The sequence below is a fragment of the Cervus canadensis genome, chromosome 1 (genome assembly GCF_019320065.1).
Source record: "Cervus canadensis isolate Bull #8, Minnesota chromosome 1, ASM1932006v1, whole genome shotgun sequence".
NCBI lineage: Eukaryota > Metazoa > Chordata > Mammalia > Artiodactyla > Cervidae > Cervus > Cervus canadensis.
Window position 1 is genome coordinate 124,575,273 of NC_057386.1, and position 24,970 is coordinate 124,600,242.

At 48.4% G+C, this 24,970-nt stretch overlaps 1 protein-coding gene across 10 annotated transcripts in view; it reads right to left on the minus strand.

Annotated features, from left to right (window-relative positions):
• The window catches only part of KDM2B (lysine demethylase 2B), a 115,113-nt gene that overhangs the window by 79,943 nt on the left and 10,200 nt on the right, over positions 1–24,970 (minus strand). For 9 of the 10 annotated variants that reach the window (XM_043441253.1, XM_043441237.1, XM_043441227.1 and 6 more), the window contains exons 5-6: positions 10,263–10,441; positions 9,964–10,070 (exon numbers count right to left, since the gene is read on the minus strand). In XM_043441253.1, the coding sequence (XP_043297188.1) occupies positions 9,964–10,070; positions 10,263–10,441 (286 nt within the window). Of the gene's footprint in view, positions 1–2,153; positions 2,345–9,963; positions 10,071–10,262; positions 10,442–24,970 lie in introns of those variants that run through there. The other variant, XM_043441257.1, reaches the window with a different exon arrangement.

Here is a 24,970-nt window from a genome sequence, read left to right on the forward strand (position 1 = left end):
CCTGGCAGATGGCGGTGCCAGGGCCCCCTCCCTCCCACCTACCCCTGCCCACAAGAGCCACTGCTGGGGGCAGTCCCCCAGGGCTCATGCTCACACACCCTGGCACCTCCAGAGGCCCGCACACACATGCTTACCCCACTGACCTCTTTTCCCCGCTGCACTTTGCTTTTCCACGGTTTTGGGGAAAAGGGGAGGAATGGGGCGGGGACGGGCAGGGAGGAACCTGCAGCTGAAGAGGAGATAATGGGGTGGAGGGGAGGAGGGGGGCGTGGGGCAGAGCTGGTTAGGAAGCTGGAGGGTGCCAGCTGGCCCCTCCCTCTGGTTGCCTTTTGCACCTCACATTCAGGTGGACTGGGGCTGTCGGCAGTATGCAGGCGGCGTGCCCCGCGTCCCTCCTCCGGATAGGCTGGAAGGAGCCTCAACCATGTGTCTGCAGGAGGCTGACAAATCAGAAGGCCTTCCCGCACATCAGAGCCCCGCTGCCTAGCAACCCCATCGGAGGGGTGTAGTTGACAGCGCAGGACGCAGCCCAGTCACGAAGACAGGAGCGGGCTGCGGTGCTGGCGGTGCTGGCGCTGAGGCTGTTAAAGTCCCAGCTCCAGCTCCGGCTCCACACCCCACTGCCTCCTCCGAGCCCACCCTGCCGGGTCCCCACGCGAAGGCCTGGGTGTTTCTCTTCTCTCCAAGGAACTCAAGGGGCAGGGGGTGCTGAAGCCCCCACCCCACCCCCACCCCCATGGGCCACACCGGCCTCTTCTCTCTAACCACCACTTCAAAATATTAGTCCTCATTTTCCTAAAACCATCTCTTCCTCTCGATTTTCTTTTCTTTTTTTAATCTAACCTTGATTTCCACCTCCTCCAGGCCCCTGGCAGAAGAGTCTAGGAAAAACAATTTAAGTGTTCGTGGGATGCAGCAAGGCGAGATGCTTCCTTTGGCCTGCAGCTGGACACTCTCCCCGGTGCCCAAAGCAGAAAAGAGAGCAGTTTTGGCTCCTGGGCTCCAGATCCAAGCCTGCTTGGTCAAACAAGTCACCCACCTCAACCTGCCCATCTCCAGCCCCAGCCCCAACCTCCCCAGCTAGGGTGGAAAGGGAATCCCTTGGAGCTGCGGCTGCTGCGTGCAGGGGAAAGTTCTCCAAGTTGAGCTGGTGTCTGCTCTGCCCTCCCAGTCACCCTCCAGCATCCTCTGAGGCCCCTCAGAGCTCCGGGGAGCCACTTCCAGACCCGCCTCTCCAGGAGAGGTCCCTCCTCCCAGGTCCCTTATTTCCAGGCGGCCGGACCGACCCGTCCCTCCTGCCGGGCAATTGCACGCTTTAGGGCAGCCCAGGGAGCCGGGAGAGGACCGCTTCGGTCCTGGTGCCTGCAGCCTTCGCCCGCCGTGCTCATCCCACGTCTCCCCCCTCACTCCGGTTTCTGGCTCTCTCTGGCGTGACGCCTTTGCACTGACCTCTAACAGCTTCCTCTTCCAAAGCACACCGCAGTCACATGGGCATCCCGGCTCGGTGCCACGGCCGCTAAGCTCTCGCGGCGGCCGGCCAGCCAGCCTTGGTTCCGCCTGGGCCGCGGCCGCCCCCTGCCCGGAAAGCCGCGCCCCCCCACCCCCGCCCCACCGGCGCGGGTGGTTTTCTGTGCAGGACACAGTCCAAGTTGGCGGCTGAATATCAGGCGCCCCCAAGCTAAGCCTTTGGGGGGTTCCCACCTCCCAAAGCTCAGGCTGGTTGGGGAGGAGCCTGGAAGGTGGGGGCGCTGCACCTGCAGCACTAACTTTGGGGCGCTGCCTGGGGTCTGGGGAGGCGGGGCAACCCCACCCCGCCCTTTTCCCTCCAACTTGGTGAAACTCCCCCGGCAGCCCAGGGGGCGTCCCCTCGGGCAAAGGTCTGGCGCGCGGCGGAGGGGGGGGTGCCTGGAAAGCTGGCACCGGGTGATGGGGCTGGAGGCGATGAGCGCGCGCACCCGTGCACACACACTACACACTTACACGCAGCCCCGGGAGACACAAAGAGCCGCTCCGCGACGCCGGCCGTTCAGCCCGCGGGCGGGAGGCGACCCACACCCCGCCCCGGCGCGCCCCTTAGGAGTGGGGGCTCCCGGGCAGCCCGGGGCCCGCGGGGCGCTGCGCAGGGACGCCCGCCCAGCCCCGCCCGCGGTTACCCTCGGCGGTGCGGCTCCCGGGTGTCCCCTTGGGCGGTGGAAGCTGGACGCTCGCCCGGCCCCGGCAGCCAGAGCCGAGCACCCTCCACGGCGCAGCCAGGCCCCGGTAGAGGACCGCGAAGCCCTCGCTTGCTGGCTTCCTTCCTTTCTCAGGGAGCTGGGCGCAGCCTGCACTCATCCCCGCGCTGAAACTGAACACCCGCGCGGCACAGCGGCCGCCAGGGAGGCGGAGGGAGGCCGCGGCGGTGACAAGGAAGCGCGCCAGACCAGCGCCAGGGGACGCCGCCGCCGCCCACGGCCGCCCCCTCACCCGGGCTGGGTGGGGGCACCAGGATAGCTCTCCCCACCTCTGTTCTACTGGCAGGCGCCCGGGGACTCCCGCACACACGTTCTCAGGGAGTGTGGATGCTATCCTGCTGTTGAAGGCGACGACCCAGCAAAACTAGCTTCCTGAAATGCATCCATGGGGCAAAGCTATAGGAAGGGCCAGTGCCAGCAGGTGGAGGGCTTGTCAGATCCCGGGTGTGGCAGCCCAGGGACCAGGGAGGCTGCTCTGGCCTTAAAACACACTGCCAGTATGACCTTGGACAACCACTTCCCCTCTCTCAGCAGGATCCTTGTCCTGAGGGCAGGGAGGTGACCTTAAGTTCATTTGCAATCTAAGATGCTCTTGCAGCCCTTTCCCTTATCTGCCCCCTTAGTAGCTCTGTAAACCCACATCAGAAATCCTGTGGAAATTCACTGAGATAGACATTTTGATGATTAATCCAATCTTCCCAACAACCCTGTAAGGTCATTCCTAGGATTGTACCCATTTTACAGGTGAGAAAGCAGAGAGGCTCAGAGGTAGTGCCTCACCCTGATCACTACCCTTGAAGTGAGGTACTTATCCAAACAGCCTGTCTCAGAGTTTCTCAGCCATTCTCCCCACGTCTCCCTGGTAAATCCCAAGACTCACAAACAGCAGAGTCTGCAGGTTAAGCCAAACCTCAGACACTAACTGAAGGAACTGTTGTTTAGTCACTAAATCTTTTTTTTGACCCCGTGGGCTGTAGACCGCCAGGTTCCTCTGTCCATGGGATTTCCCAGGCAAGAATACCAGAATGGAGTCTCCTGAATTGGCAGATGGATTTTTTTTTTTTTTTTTAAATCACTGGGCCACCAGAGAAGCCCTAAAGAGTCAGTCCAGCTCAAATCAGAAGTCCCCTCCATCCCAGGCAGGCTCATCAGGACAACAGCCCACTTTTCATCCCACCCTTCCCCCCCTCCTCCCAAACTATAAGAAGGGCAGGAGATGGTGGTATGCTGGCTGCAGGGACAGAAATCAAACTACTCCTTTCTTTAGCCAAATCCCATTCCCCAGGCTACCTATTCTTAATGAATAGGTTCCAATTATCAGGTGCTCATAATAATAGCTGTTTACAGGTATGATAACATTTTACCCTCAAAACAACCCAATAATCCCCATTTTAGGGAAGTGAACACTGAGCCATTTCAAGGTCGTCAATACCTTGGCCCAGGGTGCAGCTTTCTGGTGTCATTTACAGGATGGCTCACGCATTGGTACCTCCCTGATGGCCTGCTGTGAAGTTAAACTGTAAACGCCCTAGAAAAGGTTGAATTTTTTACCTTATGAATACTTTGCTTATTTAAAAGAAAAGATAGTCATGACAATGATTATCCCTGACCTTGAATCTGAGCACCAAGAGAGAAGGCCCTGACAACAGGATTAAGCTGTCCACGTGAGAGACATATTACCTTTTTTTTTTTAAATTTTGTATTTTGGCCACATCACCAGCATACAGGACGGTTCCCCGACCAGAGATTGAACCGAGGTCTTCGCAGGGAAAGCGCCCAATCCTAACCACTAGGCCACCAGGGAACTTCCCCATATTACTTTTACAAGTCACAAATGCCTCAGCCACTTGAGAGGAGGGACCACACCAGATTCATTCGTGTAAATGCAGCACCCAGCAACAGCCCTATAATTATTCTAATCAGCTATGTGAACTGGACCAAATCTTTCCCCGCCTCTGGAACTCAGCATCATATTTGTTAAACTACCCAGGGCCCTCTAACTCATGGCCCTCACAGATCAAACCAGGCCCTGAACTGACTTGGTTTGGCCAGCACTGTTTTTTTTTAAAAAAGGCTTTTTTTTTTTTTAACGTTGCCTCTCCGGTTATCCAGAAGCCACACCAGCTCCTACTGACTTATGCTCAGCTGCTAGCTACATCCATACTGCATTGAACGACTGTGAATTTCAGCTTCCATTTATCTGTTTATGGATGTGACAGCTGGACCATAAAGAAGGCTGAGGGCCGAAGAATTGATGTTTTTGAATTGTGGTATTGGAGAAGACTCTTGAGAGTCCCGTGGACTGCAAGGAGATCAAACCAGTCAATCCTAAAGGAAATCAACCCTGAATATTCACTGGAAGGACTGATGCTGAAGCTCCAATACTTTGGCCACCTGATGCGAAGAGCCGACTCATTGGAAAAGACCCTGTGCTGGGAAAGATTGAGGGCAGGAGAAGGGGCAACAGAGGATGAGATGGTTGGATGGCATCACCAATTCAATGGACATGAGTTTGAGCAAAATCGGGTGTGCTGCAGTTCACAGGGTTGCAAATAGTCCCATACGACTTAGCGACTGAACAACAATGAAAGTAACCTGCTTCCTATATTTTTGAGATTTGTGTGCTAAGTATAAAACACAGCACCTGGGTCCATACATGGCACCACAGGAAAGGACAATTTTCTTTGCTCTTCTTTTCGAGGTACTAGGAAAAACCCAGGAATCCAGAGGCCTGGGACCAGGGCATGGCCCATGTGTGACATCAGCAGCCTCTCCATGTCAATTTCTCTGTGTGATATATTACACAGGGAAAATCATTTACGATGCCAGCAAACATGACTGATGAGAGTGAGAAGGTAAATATGTGTTGTAGAGATGCCCTATGCAAATGTGAGGGAGGGTAGATTAGAAAGCAGTGGATGCCAGGACTCCAATGGCAGCTGCAGCCTCTGTGTGTCTATACATGAGGCCACATGGACAAAAACATTTTATCCCAACTACATTTCACATCCACTGTAGGCTCCATCTTCCCTTTAGCATGGCAGGGAGGCAGGGCAGAGATGAGAGATCCCCGCTTTGTAGACAGAAGAAAAGATCCGGACTTCCCTGGTGGTCCAGTGGCTGAGACTCCATGCTCTGAATGCAGGGGGCCCAGGTTCAATTCCCGGTCAAGGAACTAGATTCTGCATGCCACAACTATGAGTTTGCATGCCACAATTTAAAAAAAATCCTGCCTGCCACAGCTCAGACCCTGGACAGCCAAAAAGATAATTTATTTTTTTTTTTTAAAAAGGAGATGAAACACTTGCCATAGCTACAGAGAGTAGCAGAGGCACCCCCAAACTTGGTCTTCCCAGTGCCTGCCTTCATCCTCTTTCACCTTTGTACCCCCGTATTATTCCCCTGTTCTTCCTGCCACTTCCAGAAAGTACATGGAGAAAATATGTGGTCAATTTTCAACTTGGGGGGAGCCAAGTGTATGCTTTCTGTGCGATCCCGTTTAGGCTGGGCTTCTGAGCTCTTTTGGTCCACAGTATATCTCCAATACACCAGCAAACCTCTTTTCTGCCAGCCTGGAGTGTGAGCAGGTGAGAAGGGAAACAACTTGCCCATTTCTTTCTGAAATGTGTTAAAATATCCTACAGTCCTAAGTGAAAAACGTGTGCCCATGTCACAGACCTAGGAGATTACTGTAGAAGCTGTAAAACACTTCCAAAAAGTCTCTGAGTGCTCCCCCACCCCTTCCAGAGGCAGAGCCAAATTCCCCTCCCTTGAGTGTGGGCTGGATTTAGTGACTTGCTTTTAACTAACTAGAATATGGCAGAAGTGAACAGTATGTCAGGCTTCCCACATGGCACTGGTGGTAAAGAATCCGCCTGCCAATGCAGGAGACATAGGAGACGCGGGTTCAATTCCTGGGTTGGGAAGATACTCTGGAGGAGGAAATGGCTATCCACTCCAGTATTCTTGCCTGGAAGATTCCACAGACAGAGGAGACTGGCAGGCTATATAGTCCATAGGGTCGCAAAGAGTCAGAAACGAATGAAGGGACTTAGCGTGACCGAAAAAGTATGTGACTTCCAAAATTAGGTTATAAAAGGCACTGCAGCTTCCTCCTGTTCTCTCTCAAACCACTCCTGATGGAGGGTAGGAAGCTGCCATGTCTTGAGGACACTCAAGCAGCCTTACAGAGAAGCCCACATAGTGAAGAATTGAGGCCCAGGCTTAAGCTGGTTTTGTTTCTTTTTTGGCCGCACCCCATGGCTTGTGGGATCTTAGTTCCCCAACTAGGGATCCAGTGGGAGCCACAGTAGTGAAAGCACCAATGTCCCAAACACTAGACCTCCAGAGAATTCCCATACTAGTGTACCCTTTACACATATTCTGTCTCCCACAACGTTGCAACTACCCCCTTGACAACTGTCTCCACCCCTTCCTTGCCTGAAATTCCTGAACAAAAATACATTAAAATTCTTTACCTCCTCACCATGATCAAAGGGCATAAATCCTGGAACCAGGGAGGGAGCAATCATGGGTTTGTAACCCTCCTCTCGCCCCGCTGCAAACCCTCGGTTCAGGTGACCCTTCAGCTGTTTCCACTCTCCAGGCACCTCCAGCATGAAAACTCTGATTTCTACAAAGTGTCGTTTTAATTAAATTCCAAAGAACAATTCTATGATCCCAGAGGACTTCATCATCATGGGATTTTTACCTTGTTTATTAACTGAAATCAGCATTCGTTTCAGCTGAACAAATGTACTACTTCCAAGGCAACAATTTCCGTCCTAACGAGCTTCAAATCCTGTAACAAGTTCTAGGCCACTGACAGGGTTTGTAAATTTACTTGCCACATGATCCAACCAATATGTCCAAGACATGTGGTTCTAGAAAATTGTGGGTGACCCTTTTTTTGGCAATTAGATAGAACTCTCAGTATATTAACAGAGCTTACTATTTAAAGGAATCTTTCAATAAAGTGAAGAATACACTGAATATCTCAGACAGGCAAGGTAGACATTACTCAATTGAAATCTGTCACCCAAGGCTGTCTATCTCACCTTCCTAAATACATGTTCCGTTTGTGCTCTGCTCTCCCCTAACACTGCCCCATTACCCATCCTCAGGTAGATGATGCAATGGCTGCTCCTATCAGTCTGCCCCCACATCTCCTTCAATCCACACTGCAGCTGCAGAATTTGCAGAATGCAAATATGAACACATCCCTCTCTGCTTAAAATCTCCGAGGTTTCAGGGGACTTCCCTGGTGGTCCAATGGTTAAGACTCTGCCCTTCCAGTGCAGGGGGTGTGGGTTCAATCCCTGATTGAGAAACTAAAATGCCACATGCCGAGTAATCAAAAAATGATTTTTTTTTTTTTTTTTGGTAACTCAAGAGGATTCTGATTGCTCTTAGGAGAAATACAGACCCTCATGGCAATCCACTCCAGTATTCTTGCCTGGAGAATCCCACGGATAGAGGAGCCTAGCGGGCTACAGTCCATGGGGTCACAGAGTCGGACAAAACTGAAATGACTTAGCACGCACACCAGCTTTATGACTCTCTTATGACTCCTGTCAGCCTGACCCTCCCTCGCTCTGCTCCACTCCCACTGGCCTTTTTGGCAAGTCCTTCAGTTCCACCCTCTTCCCAGCCTATCCCACCGCCCCAGGCTCTCGGTACACAGTCAGAAAAGCTCTTCCAAGGTCTCTTCACTTAAATAACTCCTCTTCCTTTCAGACCGCAGCTCAGGTGGCTTGCTCTGCCCTCCCTGACCTGATGAATCCCCTAGTACACGTGCTATAGCACCAGGTGTCTCTGCTTTGTGGCCTCATCACAACTGCAAACTTCCATTTGTTTCTCTGATCGTTGGATTAATAGGTCTCCTGCATAGACCATAAGCTCCATGAGGGCAGGGAGCTCACATGGTTTTCTCCCCGCTGTATTCTCAGTGCCCAGCACCCATCAGATAGATGTTCAATATACAGGTGGAATCAATCGATCGATCAATCAAAGAGAGCCAGGATCTGCCTCTAATCTGAGTCCCTCTCTTGTTCCTCAAGCTCCGCCTCTGTGATTCCATCAAGGCTCTTGGCCCTTGCCTACCTCCATCCCTCCTCACTTCCCTCCCATCTCCTCTGTCCTTTAAAGCCCATGTCAAATATCACCTCTGAGAGGATTTTCTGAGGCCAGCAGCCAAAAAGGATTTCGCTTCTCCCCATTTCCCTTCTGGGAACCTGTTTCTCTCTGCCTAGGATGAAAGCTGGCTTCCCTGGTGGCTCAGACGGTAAAGAAACCACCTGCAATGCAGGAGACCTGGGTTCGATCCCTGGGTCGGGAAGATCCCCTGCAGAAGGGAATGGCAACCCACTCCAGTATTCCTGCCTGGATAATACCATGGACAAAAGAGCCTGGCAGGCTACAGTCCATGGAGTCGCAAAGAGTCGGACACAACTAACACACATACACAGAATGAGAGCTGCACCTTGCCCTCACGTTAATGGCCAGTTGTTCGCCAGAAGGTACGGGCTTTTAGACCTGTTTCTCTTTTACTTCCCTGTCCCAGGGTCTCCATGAATTTTGCTGCGATCGCATTGAAACAGAACAGAATTGAAAACCCTCCTACCAACCCCACCTTGAGCCCAGTCTTTCCCTTTGAGGCAGCCCAGATCCAAGGGGTATTAAGGAGCATCAGCTTTGAGAGGAGAAAAAGTGCCTGAGAAGTAATTAAACAGAGAGAGAGAGCTTGAAAGCAAAACGGACCAGCGTGCTGGCCTCCCTTACAAAGCCTGGCACAGAGTTTGCATTCAATATGCACTGAATGAAGGGCCGAGTGAATGAGAAGTTCATAGCCTTTAAGCTCCTGGGGGCACTCCTGGCAGCAGGGCTCAGCAGAGAGATGCTAATGGATTCAGAGCCACCAGAGCCAACTCTTCTAGGAAGCACAGAGCAACTCCCCGGGCCGCGAGCATCTCATTCTCATTTTAGAGATGGAAACAGAGAGAGAGAGGAGCCCCGAGGTGACTTCGTCATCCCAAGGGTCCGCCACTCAAATCCTAGAACACGGAGGTGCGCGCAGCCACCGCTGCCCGTGTTCAATAACTGCTCTCAGGACTTGCTGGTCACGCTGCCTGTAGTGATGTCCCCGTAATTAGATGTGGCCAACCTTTCCAGCGCAGCACCAACTTCCCCCTTAGAGGACACTGTCTCTCTAAGGAGTGTCTGGTGAGGAAGTGGCCCCTGGCTTTATTCAGAGAAGGTTCTTCTCCATCAGAGGTGCCTGGTCTCAACAACAGAAAGCAAAATAATACCAGACCCCTATCCAGCCCTCAGCAAAAGCAAAGTGTCCATGGTGGGTCCCTAGAAAATCCACTCCTAGGACAGACACACTGTCACTTAGAGGGAGTAGAAGAATGTTTGACAAGCACGCGCACACACACACACACACACACACACACATATTCACAGAGAGATGATTTCCATGACTTCTCCTCCTCTTCAGATCACATCCCCCTGGGCAGGGCTGGCAGGAAAGCCAAAGAACCATCTGGATGAAGAATCCAGACCCAGAGCAGAATGCAGAGCCAACCTGCTCACACTCAGGACCCCCAGCACTCACATCCCAGCAGCACCCCAAAGAGCTGTGGCCTCAGCCTAGGCTCATTTCCAGCCCTCACCCCCTACAAGGCGGAGAGTCACCCACTCCCAGCCCCCGCCACCAGCCAGCCAGTCTTACTTCTTCACTTTCGGGTACTTCATCTCTGCAATGGCATTCGTGGCTTCCGTCTGCTTCTCCTTCAAGTGCTGAGGCCACATGTTGTCCACCCAGTCCACCAGGTCTACCTGAAATCCAGCCAGGCCACCATCAGCGCTTCCTGGCCCCAGGTACCCTTAAGTCGGACCCCATCACTGCCTCAACCTTCCTCCTCCTCCTCCTGCTCCCAAATCCCTCCTGCCCTCCCGCCATGGGCTGGCCTCGAGCTAGGAGAGGATGGGGAAGGTGACCGGGGAGGGGAACCGCAGCCCGGGACCTACCACGGTGGGCCGCTTGACCAGGTGCTCCAGTTTGGTGTGGCTGAACTCAAGGCTGATGACGTTGTACAGCTTGTCCCGCTGGGCCTCGGGCGTCTCGTAGTACCGCACAAACTGGGACATGCTCATCTCCGTGCCTTTCTGGGTGTTCACGTCCATCACGTCCACCAGCCGCCGGCTACCTGAGGGCAGAATCCACAGGCTGGTGGCTCCAGCCAGCGAGGGCTCCAGATCCTACTTGGGAGGCCCCACAAAACAAAACCTGTTCCTAACCCAGCATCCCAAACATGCCTCAGCATCCTACACCCCTACGCCTTATCTGCTCAATGACGTCATCCCATCAGTGTTCCTCACTGAATCGTTCTGCAGTCTTTAAAGGAATCCCTCTTCAATCGATCTGTTTCCCTCGGCAACTAACTTGCCCCCAAACACTCAGTTACTGAGCAGCAAAGCTGGGATTTGAAGCCAATTCCATCTAACACCGGCACCAAGGTTCTTAACCCCCAACCCCGGCCCCTGGCCCCTGCAATACTGAATCCTGATCACATGCTAAGGCTGAAAAATGATCCCCTCCTTCAGAGGCTGGCTCCTCGCCCCATAGATCCCAGGAAGCCTTGGAGAAGCGCTCTGGTTTTGAGTCAGGAGTGCAAATCCACCAGGGGGCATCCCTGAACTTTGCTGGAAATTCTGGCCAAGCTCTGGACAGTGCCGGCTCCTTCCTTACCAGGGCTCCTGGAACAGGTGGGCTCTGCTCAGCTTTTCTGGAAAGCCCATCTGGCAGAGAACCGCCCTTAGAGTGAGGAGGGGAAAAGAACAGCTGCCCCCCCCCAAGCTCTCCCCACTTTCTGGCCAGCCTCCAGCCTCCCCCTGCCTCTCCTCCCTCACTTTGCTCAGGGTCCCATCCGCAAAGCCCCCTGGGGAAGGAGATTCACTGGGCAGGTAGGTGATGGGACTCACAGCCCTGCAGGCAGGGGCAAGTGGGCATTAAAGGCCTGGAGCTAGCTGCCCCATCAGTACAATATAGTGGTTATGCTGGGGAACTCCCTGGCAGTCCAGTGGTTAAGAATCCACCTTGCAATTGCAAGGGATGCAGGTTCAATCCCTGGTTGGGGAAATAAGATCCCACATGCCGAGGAGCAACAAAGCCCACACAGCAACTACTGAGCCCACGGACAAGTAGAGAATCTGTGTGCCGCAAGGAATGATCCTGCATGACGCAATGAAGACCCCCCATTCTGTAACTAAGACTTAATGCATTGAAAAATGCATCGATGCATTAGAGACTGGATGGATTAAAAAAGATTAAAAATAAATTTTATATATATATATGCTAGTTAAGCTTCCCTGGTGGCTCAGATGGTAAAGAATCCGCCTACTATGAGGGAGACCTGAGTTTGATCCCTGATCCCTGGGTTGGGAAGATCCCCTGGAGAAGAGACCAGCTACCCATTCCAATCTTCTGGCCTGGAGAAATCCACGGACAGAGGAGCCTGGCAGGCTACAGCCCATGGGGTTCCAAAGAGTCAGACATGACTGAGTGACTTCCACTCACTAAGCTAAGACTTTGTGGGTTTGAACCCCAGCTGCCCCTCAAGTCTCTAGACATGAAAGTAGCAGTTTCTCCATCTATAACATGGTAGCCAGCCTATGGTGGTGTTGTATGATTTAAGTGAGCTAATGCACATGAAAGACTTCTGAGAAGTGTCTGCAAGTAGGAAGTGTTACCTAATTGGCCAATTTCATTTATAATCACAGGTGGAACTACTATATTTAAAATAGACAATCAACAAGGACCTACTGTGTAGCACAAGAAATTCTGCTCAATATTCTGTAATAACCTAAATGGGAAAAGAATTTGAAGAAGAACAGATACTAGTATATGTATAACTGAATCACTCTGCTATACATCTGAAGTTAACACAACATTTTAATCAACTACGTGTCATGTCTGAATCTTTGTGACCCAATGGACCATAGCCCTCCAATATCCTCTGTCCAAGTGATGCCATGCTCTCCTCCAGGGGGATCTTCCCCACTCAACTACACTCTAATAAAAAATTTTAAAAAAAATTTTTTTTAACATATATAATTACAGGTAGAGAAAGTGAGGTGGTGGGAAATTCAGCATCAGTTAAATCTCTGCCAGTCAGTCTAAAAGGATGGCTAATGGAGAGGGGTGAGGGGTATGAGGGGTGATGAAAATGTTCTAAAATTGACTGCGGTGATGATTGCACAAACTCTGTGGACAGACAACAAACCATTGAATTGTACACTTTAAACAGGTGAATCGTATGGTATGTGAATTATAACTCAGTAAAGATATTATTAAACAAAAACACTCAGACACTAAATGACCAACAAAGTTGGTTTTTATACAATTATCTTTTTTCTTTCAAAAGTCTTCTACCCACTTAAAACACACATCATAAAAAATATAGAGGGACTTCTCTGGTGGTCCAATAGTTAAGAACCCACCTGCCAATTGCATGGGACGTGGGTTCAGTCCCTGGTCCAGGAAGATCCCACCGGCCTGGGAGCAACTAAGCCCCTGAACCATAACTACTGAAGTCTAGGTATTCTAGAGCTGGTGTTCCACAACAAGAGAAGCCACCACAATGAGAAGCCCCAGCATTGATACTAGAGAAAGCCAGGGCACAACAACAAAGACCTAGTGTAGCCAAAAATAAATAAATTTGATTTAAAAATATACGGACTTCCCTTGTGGTCCAGTGTTTAGGGCTCTGCTCTTTCCCTGCAGTGGGCCAGGGTTCTATCCCTAGTTGGGGAACTAAAATCCCATATACAGCAACTAAGGGTTCACATGCCGGCAACCAAAGATTCTGCGTGCGGCAAGGACGCGTGCTGCAACTAAGATCAGACACAGCCAAATAAATACAGTAATAAATAAACAATCAATAAATATTTTTAAAACAGTGACTAAATAAATAAATAAATGTTGAGTGTTATCCTTATTACTGTCCAGCATTTAACCTATTACTTCACATATAAATGACAGCTGAACTGAAGAAACGACCTGGGGGTACCCGGAGGCAGATAAGAGTAACCCTCCTTGCATTGGGCAAGATGACCCACACACCCCTCCCTCCCAGCCTGGAAAACATCCAGAAGTATTGAGCAGTCCAGAGCCCCACCTCTATGGACAACCATCATTGAACAAGAAAGAGACCCATGGGAAAGGCCTGCTTTTTACTTTTTTGAGCACTAGCCAGGTTTTTGAACTGTGGTGTTGGAGAAGACTCTTGAGAGTCCCTTGGACTGCAAGGAGATCAAATCAAGAAATCCTAAGGGAAATCAACCCTGACTATTCATTGGAAGGACTGATGCTGAAGCTGAAGCTCTAATACTTTGGCCACCTGATGCGAAGAACTGGCTCATTAGAAAAGACCCTGATGCTAGGAGGGATAGACGGCAGGAGGAGAAGGGGACGATGGAAGATGAGATGGTCAGATGGCATCACCGACTCAATGGACATGAGTTTGAGCAAGCTCCTAGAGACGGTGAAGGACAGGGAAGCCTGGAGTGCTGCAGTCCATGGGATTGCAAAGAGTCAGACACAACTGAATGACTGAACAACAACAAACCAGGCTTCCAGAACCCCCTCTCCCCACACAATCCCCAGGGCTTTCTGTACATCCTCACTCCGCTCTAGTGCTGCCCAGGTGCAGGTCCCCTGTTGACCCACCTCGATCTGCCCCACCCTCAGCGGAAAAGGTAAGTCCGGACCCCGGAGTGGTTAGAACCGCGAGGGGCAGTCGGGACGGAGGGGCGCCGGAGGGAAGATGCCCTAGGGTGGGAGGCCAACTGACTGTATCCGGAGCGGTTCTAAGAAGAGCGTCCTCAGCGTTCAGGGAACGCCGTCCGGCTCCCCCAGGTGTCCTGCAAGCCGCAGCGGGTGGGTGGGAGGAGACGAAGTAGGAATACAGGGAGGAGCAAAGAAAGTCAGTTCTTCTGGATGCCGGGGCTCTATAAACCCCCAGGGAAACATGGGTGTACCAGTAACCGGATTCAATCCCGCTGCGTTCCAGCCCGCAGGCGGGGATGAGAGATGCAGGAACCTCAGAACGCGTCCTGGGGAGGCGAAAGGATACTGAGTGAAGTGACTATAGGTTTAGAGGTCTGACACAGCTGAGATAAGGGCCAGCTCGAAGCAAGCTGCAGAGGAGGGTGTTTTTCTCCATAGATGTATTCCAGACAATAAAGGGCAAAGGAGGACCACTCGTGGTCCAATGGAGGGGCCCCAGGGTTCCACTGCACGGGTGCGGGGTGATCCCTGGTTGGCGAACTAAGGTCACGCAAGCCCTACAGCACCGCTAAAATTATATAAAATAACGGAGATAGGTGTCAATAGCTGCTAACGTCAGGAAGAGAGGGAGAAGCGAGAACCTAACATGCCCCTCCTGACAGATCTATGAAGCTGTCAGAAAAAAAAAAAAAATGAATGAACTAATTATGAATGAGTGAGACAGGCTCTGAGTCTGATCAAGCATCTATTAATACGGCCAACTACCAATTTACAGAAACTCCTCTGTCCATGGGGATTCTCTAGGCAAGAAAACTGGAATGGGTTGCCATGCCCTCCTCCAGATCGTCCCAATCCAGGGATCGAAACCAGGTCTCCCAAACTGCGGGCGGATTCTGTATCGTCTGAGACAGCAGGGAAGCCCAAGAACCCTTGAGTGGGTAGCTTACCCCTTCTCCAGGGGATCTTCCCGACCAGGAATCCAAACAGGGTATCCTGCATTGCCGGTGGATTCTTTACCAGCTGAGTTACCAGGGATGCCCACAGAGAAACTACTCCAAGGCAGAGTCCAAGTAATGAAAAATTCTATAGCTCAAACAATCCCACTTCTTCAGATTGGAAAGAGATGGGAGAAGAGCCCAGAGATTATAGAAGAGTTAAAAGATACCTCAACCAATCACAATGCAAAACCCTTATTTACATTCTGACTCATACAACTGTTTAAAAAAAGAAAGTAACATTTGTGCCCTATAGGAAACAACTGGAAATTTGAACAAAGGATATGGCTATTTACTCATTTTAAGGAATTTTAAAAGCTTTTAGCTTTTAAGAAACAAACAAACAAAATTCCTTAGTTTTTAAGGTTCCTAGTTTTTAAAAGACTAGGTGTAAGAGAGCACTCCATGGCCCTGCAGACCTGTCTTTTGCTTCAACAGTGTTGGGGTGGAAAAGACCCAGGAACACCCCTTCCTCCAGCCTCCGACCACCCTCCAACCTTTTTTCCAGTTACATTTTAGGAACCAGCCACTCAACTACATCTGATCTCCAGGACCAGCCAACAACATTTTAAAAAAATGAATTGTTGAGTATTTTTTTTTGGGTGTGGGGAGACTGCATTAGGTGACATGTGGGATCTTAGTTCCCTGACCAGGGATTAAACATGCACCCCCTGTCATGGAAGCAGAGTCTTAACCACTGGACCACCAGGGAAGTCCCAGCCAACAGCATTTTCTTTGACCTTAGCTCTTTATTACCCATCAATCATGAGCTCTCACATGTGTCAGAATTATTCCACCACAGTGGAGGGTGCTGTCCACCACCTGGTGAACATGCATCTGCAGGCCTCCTATACCTACCTCTCTCTGGGATTCTATTTCCACCACAATGATGTGCCAGGGCGTGGCTCTGGAGGGCATGGGCCACTTTCCCCAGAATTGGCAGAGAAGCTCATGGACACCAAGCATCACTTGAAAATGCAAAACCAGTGTGATGTCCACATCCTCTTACAGAACGTGCAGAAGCCATCCCAAGATGAGTGGGGTAAAAGCCAGAACACTGTGGAAGCTGCCATTCTCGTGGAGAAGAAACAGAGCCATGCCCTTTGGATCTGCGTGCCCTGGGTTCTGGCTTTATAGACACCAGCTCTGTGACTACCTGCAGAGCCAAATGCCCCTCCTCTAGGCCTCAGCTGCCTCATATGTAAAGACAGGAAGAAGTTGATCTTTATATTTTTTTCATTGCCGCAGAATTCTTCCTTCAAACAGATGCTTTGACGAGAGCCGACTACATAAATAAAAACAAGCAGCTCAGGCTGAAGTGGGTAGGGAGAAGGCACTCAGAATTCAGAACTGGATTCCAGGGATTTTCCTTTGAAAACCACTGGGTTAGGTCATTTTTAGGTCCTCTTCCAGGGCAGACACACTGGTTTCTAGCCTAGTTTTTTTGTTGGTGGTGCCGATTTTAAATTTTTCTCTTTTATTTTTAATTTTTATTTTTTGGCTATACTGCATAGCATGTGGGATCTTGATTCCCTGACCAGGAATCAAACCCATGACCGCTACAGTGAAAGGGCAGAATCTTAACCCCCGGACCTCTGGGGAATTCTCTAGTCTAATTCTTTTTTTTTTTTCTTAATTAAGTTTATTTATTCTCAATTGATGGATAATTGCTTTACAATATTGCATTGGTTTCTGCCATACATCAACATGAATCAGCCATAGGTAAACCTATATCCCCTCCCTCTTGAACCCCCCTCCCCATCCTAGCCTAGTTCTTTCTTAGATCATATCCCTTAAATGTGAACTGAGGGACTTCCCTGGTGGCCCAGTAGTTACAGAGTCCACCTTTCTATGCAGAGGATGCGGGTTAGATCCCTGGTCGGGGAACTAAGATCCCACATATCTTGGAGCAGCTAAGCCCTTAAATCACAACTAGACAGAACCCTGAGCACTGCAACGGGTGATACGTGCGCCACAGCTAAGACCTGACACAGCCAAAAATAAATTAAAAAAAAAATTTTTTTTAATGTGAACTGAGGGGAGTAGGAGGAAGAGGGAAGAGATGGACAGGCTTGCCCTCGGGGTCACTGGGGATACTTGAGGCCTGCCAGTCCCTTTCAGTCTGAGCTGGGAGATTAAGCACTAGGACTCCGTCTTCTCAGGTTCCCAGGCTGGTCTGCCACTGGTGGCAAAGGGGAGCTAGACCTAAGTGCCGGGTCTCCGAGCTGGAAGCTGAGCCCTGGGGAGGAGGCAAGTGGCACAGCTCAGTGCTGAGAAGGGAATGTGGCAGTCCAAGCTCTGGGGAGCACCCTGCGGGAGCAGGTGACAGAAACAAGGAGCCTTCTGGAGCCTGCAAGGGATCCATAGCGCTAGAACCCAGGCCCCTGAGGTCAAGGGGTTACAGGAGAAATTTTCCATGTCGGCATGGTGCTGGAGTTCCTAAGTAGGCCAACAGCAGAGCAACCCCTCTGCCTCTCTCTCTCTCCTTGCTCCCTCCTCCTCCTCCCTCCTCCAGTCTCACTGGTTCTCTGCACTCACAGGCTTCACCCACATCCAACAAATTCCAGCTGCATAAATTAATCCGTGGCCCTATGGCGCTTGCTTTGAAGGCTCCATCAGTCAGTTCCAAGAGCCAGGGGCTCGGAGCTTGGGAGTAGGCTGTGGGGTCACCTTGAAGGCTAATATAAAGCAGGCACGGGCACTGACCCCAACTCCCCCTGAGCCCACTCTTCAGAGAGTGCATGCAAGTGTCTTGCATCATAGCTCTGGAACCTTCTCTATCATCTCAAGTTTCTGGTTTGTTATTCTGCTCCTTGGGAGTATTTCCTCATCCATCTCATAAAGGCAGTGTTTATTAGCAAGAGCACCAGTCACGGTTCAAATCCTGCTCCTCTGTTTCCCAGCAGTGAGGCCTTAAGTAAACTCCTGACCCTCTCTGGCTTCAGCTGCCTCACCTGCAAAGTGGAGATAATAGGACCTGCCTAGTGGCCCAACAAAATTATTGGAGGGACTTTTTAAACCTAAAAGCAGGGGTTCTGGTAAGGATGCTGTCCCAAATTGAAGATGCAAGGGTACAGGAAAGAGAGCCCAGGGCTGAGTCATTGCACAACTTGGGAAACTGGATCAGTTTTCCTCTTTGTGAAATAAGAGGATGCTCTCAAAGGTCCACAGGCTTTCCCTAAGCACCAATATCTTCTGACTTCCTCACCTTTGCACCTTTTAAGATGATTCCCAAGGCAGATCCGGTGCCAGGCTGTCCTCTGTGCCCTGGGCTCAGGACTCTGAGCCTTGGGACTTCGCTGGTGGCCCAGTGGCTAAGACGCCACGATTTCAACACAGGGGGCCCAGTTTCCATCCTTGGTCAGGGAACTAGATCCTACATGCCACAACTAAGAGTTCACATGCCACAACTAAAACTCGGTGCAGCCAAATAAATAAATAAAAACAAATATTTTTTGAAAACACTCTGACCCTCAGAGAGAGGGGCACAAGAAGATACAAAACAGGCTAACAAACCAGAGTTGAAACCAATCAGGCAAGAATATCCAAAAGACACCCAGCCAACAACAACAAAGAATTCAGGATGAGGAGACACCTGTACCATGTAGAAATTAACAGGACAGCTCTGCGGTCAGACAAATACGGGCACAAAGCTCAGCTCTTCCACACACTAGCTATTTGACTGTGGACAAGTTGCTCTGAGCCTCAGTTTTGACATCTATAAAATGGGGGTAGTAATAAATAGGATTTCATGTGATCAGACAAAAAGCTACAGTAAAGATCCTTGGCTTTTAACAAGGTCTCAGTGAACAGTAGTTAATGCAAACAGTGAGCAGAAGTAAAAACAGTTTCCCTAGGCCCCTAGCAGCATCAAGAGTTTGATTTTAGGGACGTCCCCTGGCTATCCAGTGGTTGGGACTCTGTGCTTCCACTGCAGGGGGCCTGGGTTTGATCCCTGGTTGGGGAACTAAGACCCCACATGCCATGCAGTGGAGCCAAAAAAAAAAAAGATTTTGATTTTAGAGCCTAGATTTTAGGGAAAATAGAGACAGAACAAATCAATGAGGTGGGTGTTTCTCTTGGAAAGAAAACATAACTGAGAACATAACTGAACCCCTCTGAAACCCTCCTCACTTGGGATCCTCAGCACTCCAGGCCTCATGCACCCTCCCCGCTCCTAGCACTTCTATCTGTCCTGCCGCCCCTACCTATCTGTCCAGCCTTAATGTCACTCCTGAGCTCAAATTCAATGTGGCCAGAACTGAACTCGTCTACACCCCAACTCAAATCGATGTTTCCTCTTGGGTTCTATTACAAGCATCATTTTCCAGTTGCTGACATTCAAACCTACATTTGAATCTGATGTGCCCTCTACTTGGGCGACTCTCAAGTAACTTCTCTCCAGGTTTCAGTTTTTCCCTCCTGTGAAATGGGAAAGCAAGACTACAAGAATTCTCAAAAGTTGTCCAGGATTTAAAATATTTTCAATTTTTATTTTACTGTTATTATTCCTTTTTTTGGACCACACCACACAGCTTGTAGGATCTCAGTTCCCTGACCAGGAATTGAATGTGGGTCCCAGGCAGTGGAAGCGAGGAGTCCTCACCACTGGACCACCAGGGAAGTCCCTAAAGTCTATGCTTTTAAACCAACTTTAAAAAGGTCTACACATACCCTAGATCCTGTGCTTTGCAACAGGAGAAGCCACCAAATGAAAATCTCAAGAACCGAAACTAGAGAACAGTCCCTGCTCACCACAAGTAGAGAAAGTCCATGCACAGCAACGATGAACCAGCACAGCCAAAAATAAATTAAATTAAATAAATAATAAATTTAAAAAAAATTTAAGTTCTAGGAAAGGTGGAGGGATAAATTAGGAGTAATCGATTAATAAACTATACATATAAAATAGTAAGCACAAAGGATTTACTGCATAACAGAGAGAACTATATCCAATATCTTATAATAACCTATAAATGGAAAATAATGTGAAAAGATATGTATATGAAACACTTTGCTATATACATGAAACTAATATTTTAAGTTAACTCTACTTCAAGTTAAAAAATTAATGATTAGTTGGGAATTTCCTGGCAGTCCAGCAGTTAGGACTTGATGCTTCCTCTACAAGGGCACAGGTTTGATCCCAGATAGGGGAAGTGAGATCCAGCATACTGCGCACACACGCGCGCGCGCACACACACACACACGCGCGCGCACACACACACACACACACACACACACACACACACACACACACACGATAAAAATAAGGTCTGAGGACAAATCAGCCACCTTTGATTTCTAGAGTGAAAATGTAGTCTCCCTAAACACAGCCAGTCAAGGGTAGAGCTAGGACCAAAGACATCCAGTAAATTTGTGAGTGAAGAAGGAATGGAGGAGGGTTAGGGTAGAGTCGGAAGCCATAAAGCAAAAGCATGAGCTTGGGGTACGTCCCTGGAGGTCTCCCCAGTCCCAACACAGGTAGCCCAGCCGGATTCCATTCCTGGTCAAGGAACTAGATCCCACCCACTGCAACTAAGACCTGGCACAGCCAAATGAATAAATATTTTTTAAAAAGCATGAGTTTGAGAAATACCCTGGACTGGGTTCGGACCCTGTCTCCACTGCCCACTAGCTGTGTGGGCAGCTCCCTCTGAGCCTCAGATCCCCCATCCAGAAAAGTGAACAACAACGCTTAATTTCCAATTATTAGTTTGGACAAAATGAGGTCACATGGTAAACATATAGTAAAAGATAGGTGAGTATTACTCTAATGGTATGAACACATAAATACTGAATGAAGTGATCTGTCATGAAGATTTTTTAAGAAAAACGGCCAAAGAAAACATTACCCTCATTAGAGAGAAATACAATGAAGAGACAATATGCAAGTCTCCCTCCTATCTTCTGTGATGTAAGTCCAGACAAGGAGTGAAGACCCTGCACTTTCTGGGTACAGGTTCTCAAGGGGTTTAAAGCATCTTCAGAGACAACAAGAAATCTCTTCCCCAGTCTCCCTATCCCCCCATCTTCTAAACCATAGATGTGAAAATATCCCCGTGTTCTTACATGAACTATCCAGAACAGCGATCCTGAGAGTGGAGGACACAGGTTAGAGCATCAAACAGATTCAGACAAATGCAGTCACTTGTTTCCCAATAAAGTAACCTGATTCAGTGCCATGAAGAAAAGAGTGATTTTTCAATAATGGTCTAGATCAACTGGATATCTATATAGGGGGAAAAAAAAAGATCTTGACCCCATTTCATACCCAAACACAAAAATCAACTCCAGGTGGACTACATGTAAGAGTTGAAACAATAAAACTTTTGCAGAAAAACATATGAATATCTTTGTGACCTTGCACTATGCAAAATTTTCTTAATTTGAAAAAGACACAATGTGAACTAATGGACTAGGAAGAGCTAAATGGTCTATGTTAAAATTAAAACTGCCTGTTCATTCAAAGACATCTCTTTTTTAAATTTATTTTTAATTGAAGGATAATTGCTTTACAACATTTTGTTGGTTTCTGCCATACATCAGCATGAATCAGCCATAGGTACACATATGTCCCCTCCAAGACATCTTTAAGAGGATGACAAGCAACCCACAAAGTAGGAGACTAACTAACATCCAGAATACAGAAAGAACCTTTATATTGTCAGCTGAATTGTGTCCCCTAAAATTTATATGTTGAAGTTCTAACCCCCAGTAACTCAATATGTAACCATATTTGGAGAGAAAGTCTTTAAAGAGGATATTAAGTTTAAAATGGGGTCTTTGGTGGTGGTTTAATCACTCAGTCACACCCAACTCTTTGCAACCCTATGGACTGTAGCTGCCATGCTCCTGTTTCCATGGGATTTCCCAGGCAAGAATACTGGAGTAGGTTGCCATTTCCTTCTCTGGGGGATCTTCCTGACCCAGGAATGGAACCCAGGTCTCCTACAAGCAGATGGATTTTTTAACCAACTGAGAGGGTGGCCCCTACTCCAGTAAGACTGGTGTTCTCATAAGAGAAGGAGATTAGCACACAGATACATACAGAGGGAAGACCATCTGAAGACAAAGGGAGAAAACAGCCATCCAGAAGCCAAGGAGGGAGACCTTCAAAGAAACCAACCCTGATGACACCTTGATCTTGGACTTCCAACTCCAGAATTATGAGAAAATTAATTTCTGTTGTTTAAGTCACCCATTCTGTGGTACTTTGCTATATTTGGCCATAGCAAGCTGATACACCTCACAATCAACAAGAGACAATCTTTATCATAAATAAAATGAAAAGACAACTTACAGACTGGGAGAAAATATTCACCAATGATGCAACCGGCAAGGGCTTAATTTCCAAAATATACAGTTCATACAACTCAGTATCAGAAAAACAAACAACCCAATCTAAAAATGAGCAAAGACCTAAATAGACCTTTCTTCAAAGACATACAGATGGCAACAGGCACATGAAAAGATGCTCAATGTTGCTAATTATGAGAGAAATTCACATCAAAACTACAATGAGGTATCACCCCACACCAGTCAGAATGGCCAACACCAAAAAGTCTACAAGTAATAAATGCTAGAGAGGATGTGGAGAAAACGGAATCCTCCTACACTGTGGGTGGGAATGGAAATTGGTGCAACCACTGTGGAGAATGGTATAGAGTTCCTTAAAAAACAAAAAATAGAGTTACCATATGATCCAGCAATCCCACTCCTGGACATATATCCAGAAAAAAAAATTCTATTTAGAAAATATACATGCAAAAAAAAAAAAAAAAAAAAAAATATACATGCACCCCAATGTTCAGAGCAGCACTATTTATAAAAGCTAAGACACAAAAGCAATAGATGAATGGATAAAGGTATGGTGTATACACACACACACACACACACATATATATGCAACAGGAATATTACTCAATCATAAAAAAAGAATGAAATACTGCCACTGGGAGCAACATGAATGGACCTATTATTATGCTAAATGAAGTAAGTCAGACAAAGACAAATAGTATATGATATCACTTACATGTAGAATCTAAAAAAAAATGATACAAATGAACTTTTTTATTTATAAAACAGAAACAGACTCACAGACACAGAAAACAATCTTATGCTTACCAAAGGGTAAGGTGAGGGGAGGGATAAATGAGGAATTTGGGATTAATAGATACACACTATATATAGATAAACAAGCACCCCTGTTGTCCAGCATAGGGAACTATATTCAATAACAGAATCACTTTGCCGCACACATGACAAACATGACATTGTAAATCAACTACCCTTGAATAAAAAAAAAAAAATGTTTTTAAATAAGAGATAGTCTTTACAATAATGGAAAAAAGACTTGATCAATCAGTTCCCAAAGATCTCCAAATAACCAATACATGTAATGAGACCGAGCTCAGTTTCATGAGTCACTAGAAAAACACCAACTGAAACACAGTGAAATAGAACGATACTCCCATCAGCATGGAGGCATGACTACAATGAAAACGATGAACATGCCAACTCTTGGTGAGGTTGTGGAGCCGGCAGAACCAGAACAATCCCTCTAGATAATTATTGGACAGTGTTTACTAAAACTGAACATACATGCTAACTCTCTGACCCAAGCAATTCTGCTCTTAAGTATATGCCCAATGGAAATGTACCCGTTTGCTCACCAGTCATGCCTAGAATGTTCATGGCAGCATCACGCACACAGCCTTAGCCTGGCAGTCACCCAGGTGCCCACTAACAGAATGAATAAACCAACTGGGAAATAATCACATAAATGGAAAACCATACAGCAATGAAACTAAGCCATCTACAACTGCACACAACAAATTGGGTGAATCCTGTAAACACAAAGTTGAATGAAAGAAGTCAAAATCAAGAGGACAGACACCCTGTATGATTTTACTAACATAAAGTATAAGAAGAGGCAAAATTCATCTACACTATTAGAAGTCAGGAAAACAGCGGAGGGAAAGCCTGGACGGGAATTCAAGAGGGGTTGATCCTGGGGTTCCATGGCACTAGTGGTAAAGAACCCACCTGCCAATGCAGGAGACATAAGAGATGCGAGTTCGATCCCTGGGTCAGGAAGATCTCCTGGCGGAGGGCATAGCAACCCACTCCAGTATTCTTGCCTGGAGAATCCCCATGGACAGAGGAACCTGATGGGCTACAGTCCATAGGGTCACACAGAGTCTGAAATGACTTCGCAGGCAGGCAGGTTCAATTGTTCAAGTCACACAAATTTAAACTACTGTGGACTTCTCTATATGTATATTAGACTTCAATAAAAAGCTTCTATTTTAAGCATACAGTGCCAAAGAAATGAAAAGTGCCACTTTTTATTTCTGTTCTTTAGAGGTAAGGAACTATAAACAGAGGCTAGGTGCCTGTCTTCCCAATGGGCAGAGAAACAGGGCTCAGGGGAAAAAAAGCCCAATCTCAGGAGATTAGAGAAGAGTCTGGAGCCCCAAGTTGTGACCTGAGAGCTGGTCATGCACCAACCCGCTTCTCCCAAGAGACAGGGCCTGGGGAGGGGGCAAGTGGCTGGAAGACAGGCTGAGATGGCCCACGAACTCAAAGGGGATGGTCCGGCTACCCCTCTACTCTGCCCTCCATAGCAGAACTCCCAGTTGTGGGAATTCCCTGGCAGTCTAGTGGTTAAGACTCCACGCTCTCACTGCAGAGGACCAGGGTTCAATCTCTGGTTGGGCAACTAATATCCCGCAAGCAGCACAACCAAAAACAAACAAACAAAAACCTTCCATTTGTGTTAGGGGCCTGGTTATGTCACCAGCAACCCTGGGAAGTCACTCCTTCCCCTCTCAGTTCACATGGTTCTGCTTGGGCGGACCCCACCAGCAGCTCTGGGTGTGGGGTTGTGCTCCCCATTTTTCTTGCCACATGGGGAGAAACTTGCCAGAGAGTGAAGCAGAAAGAGGAAA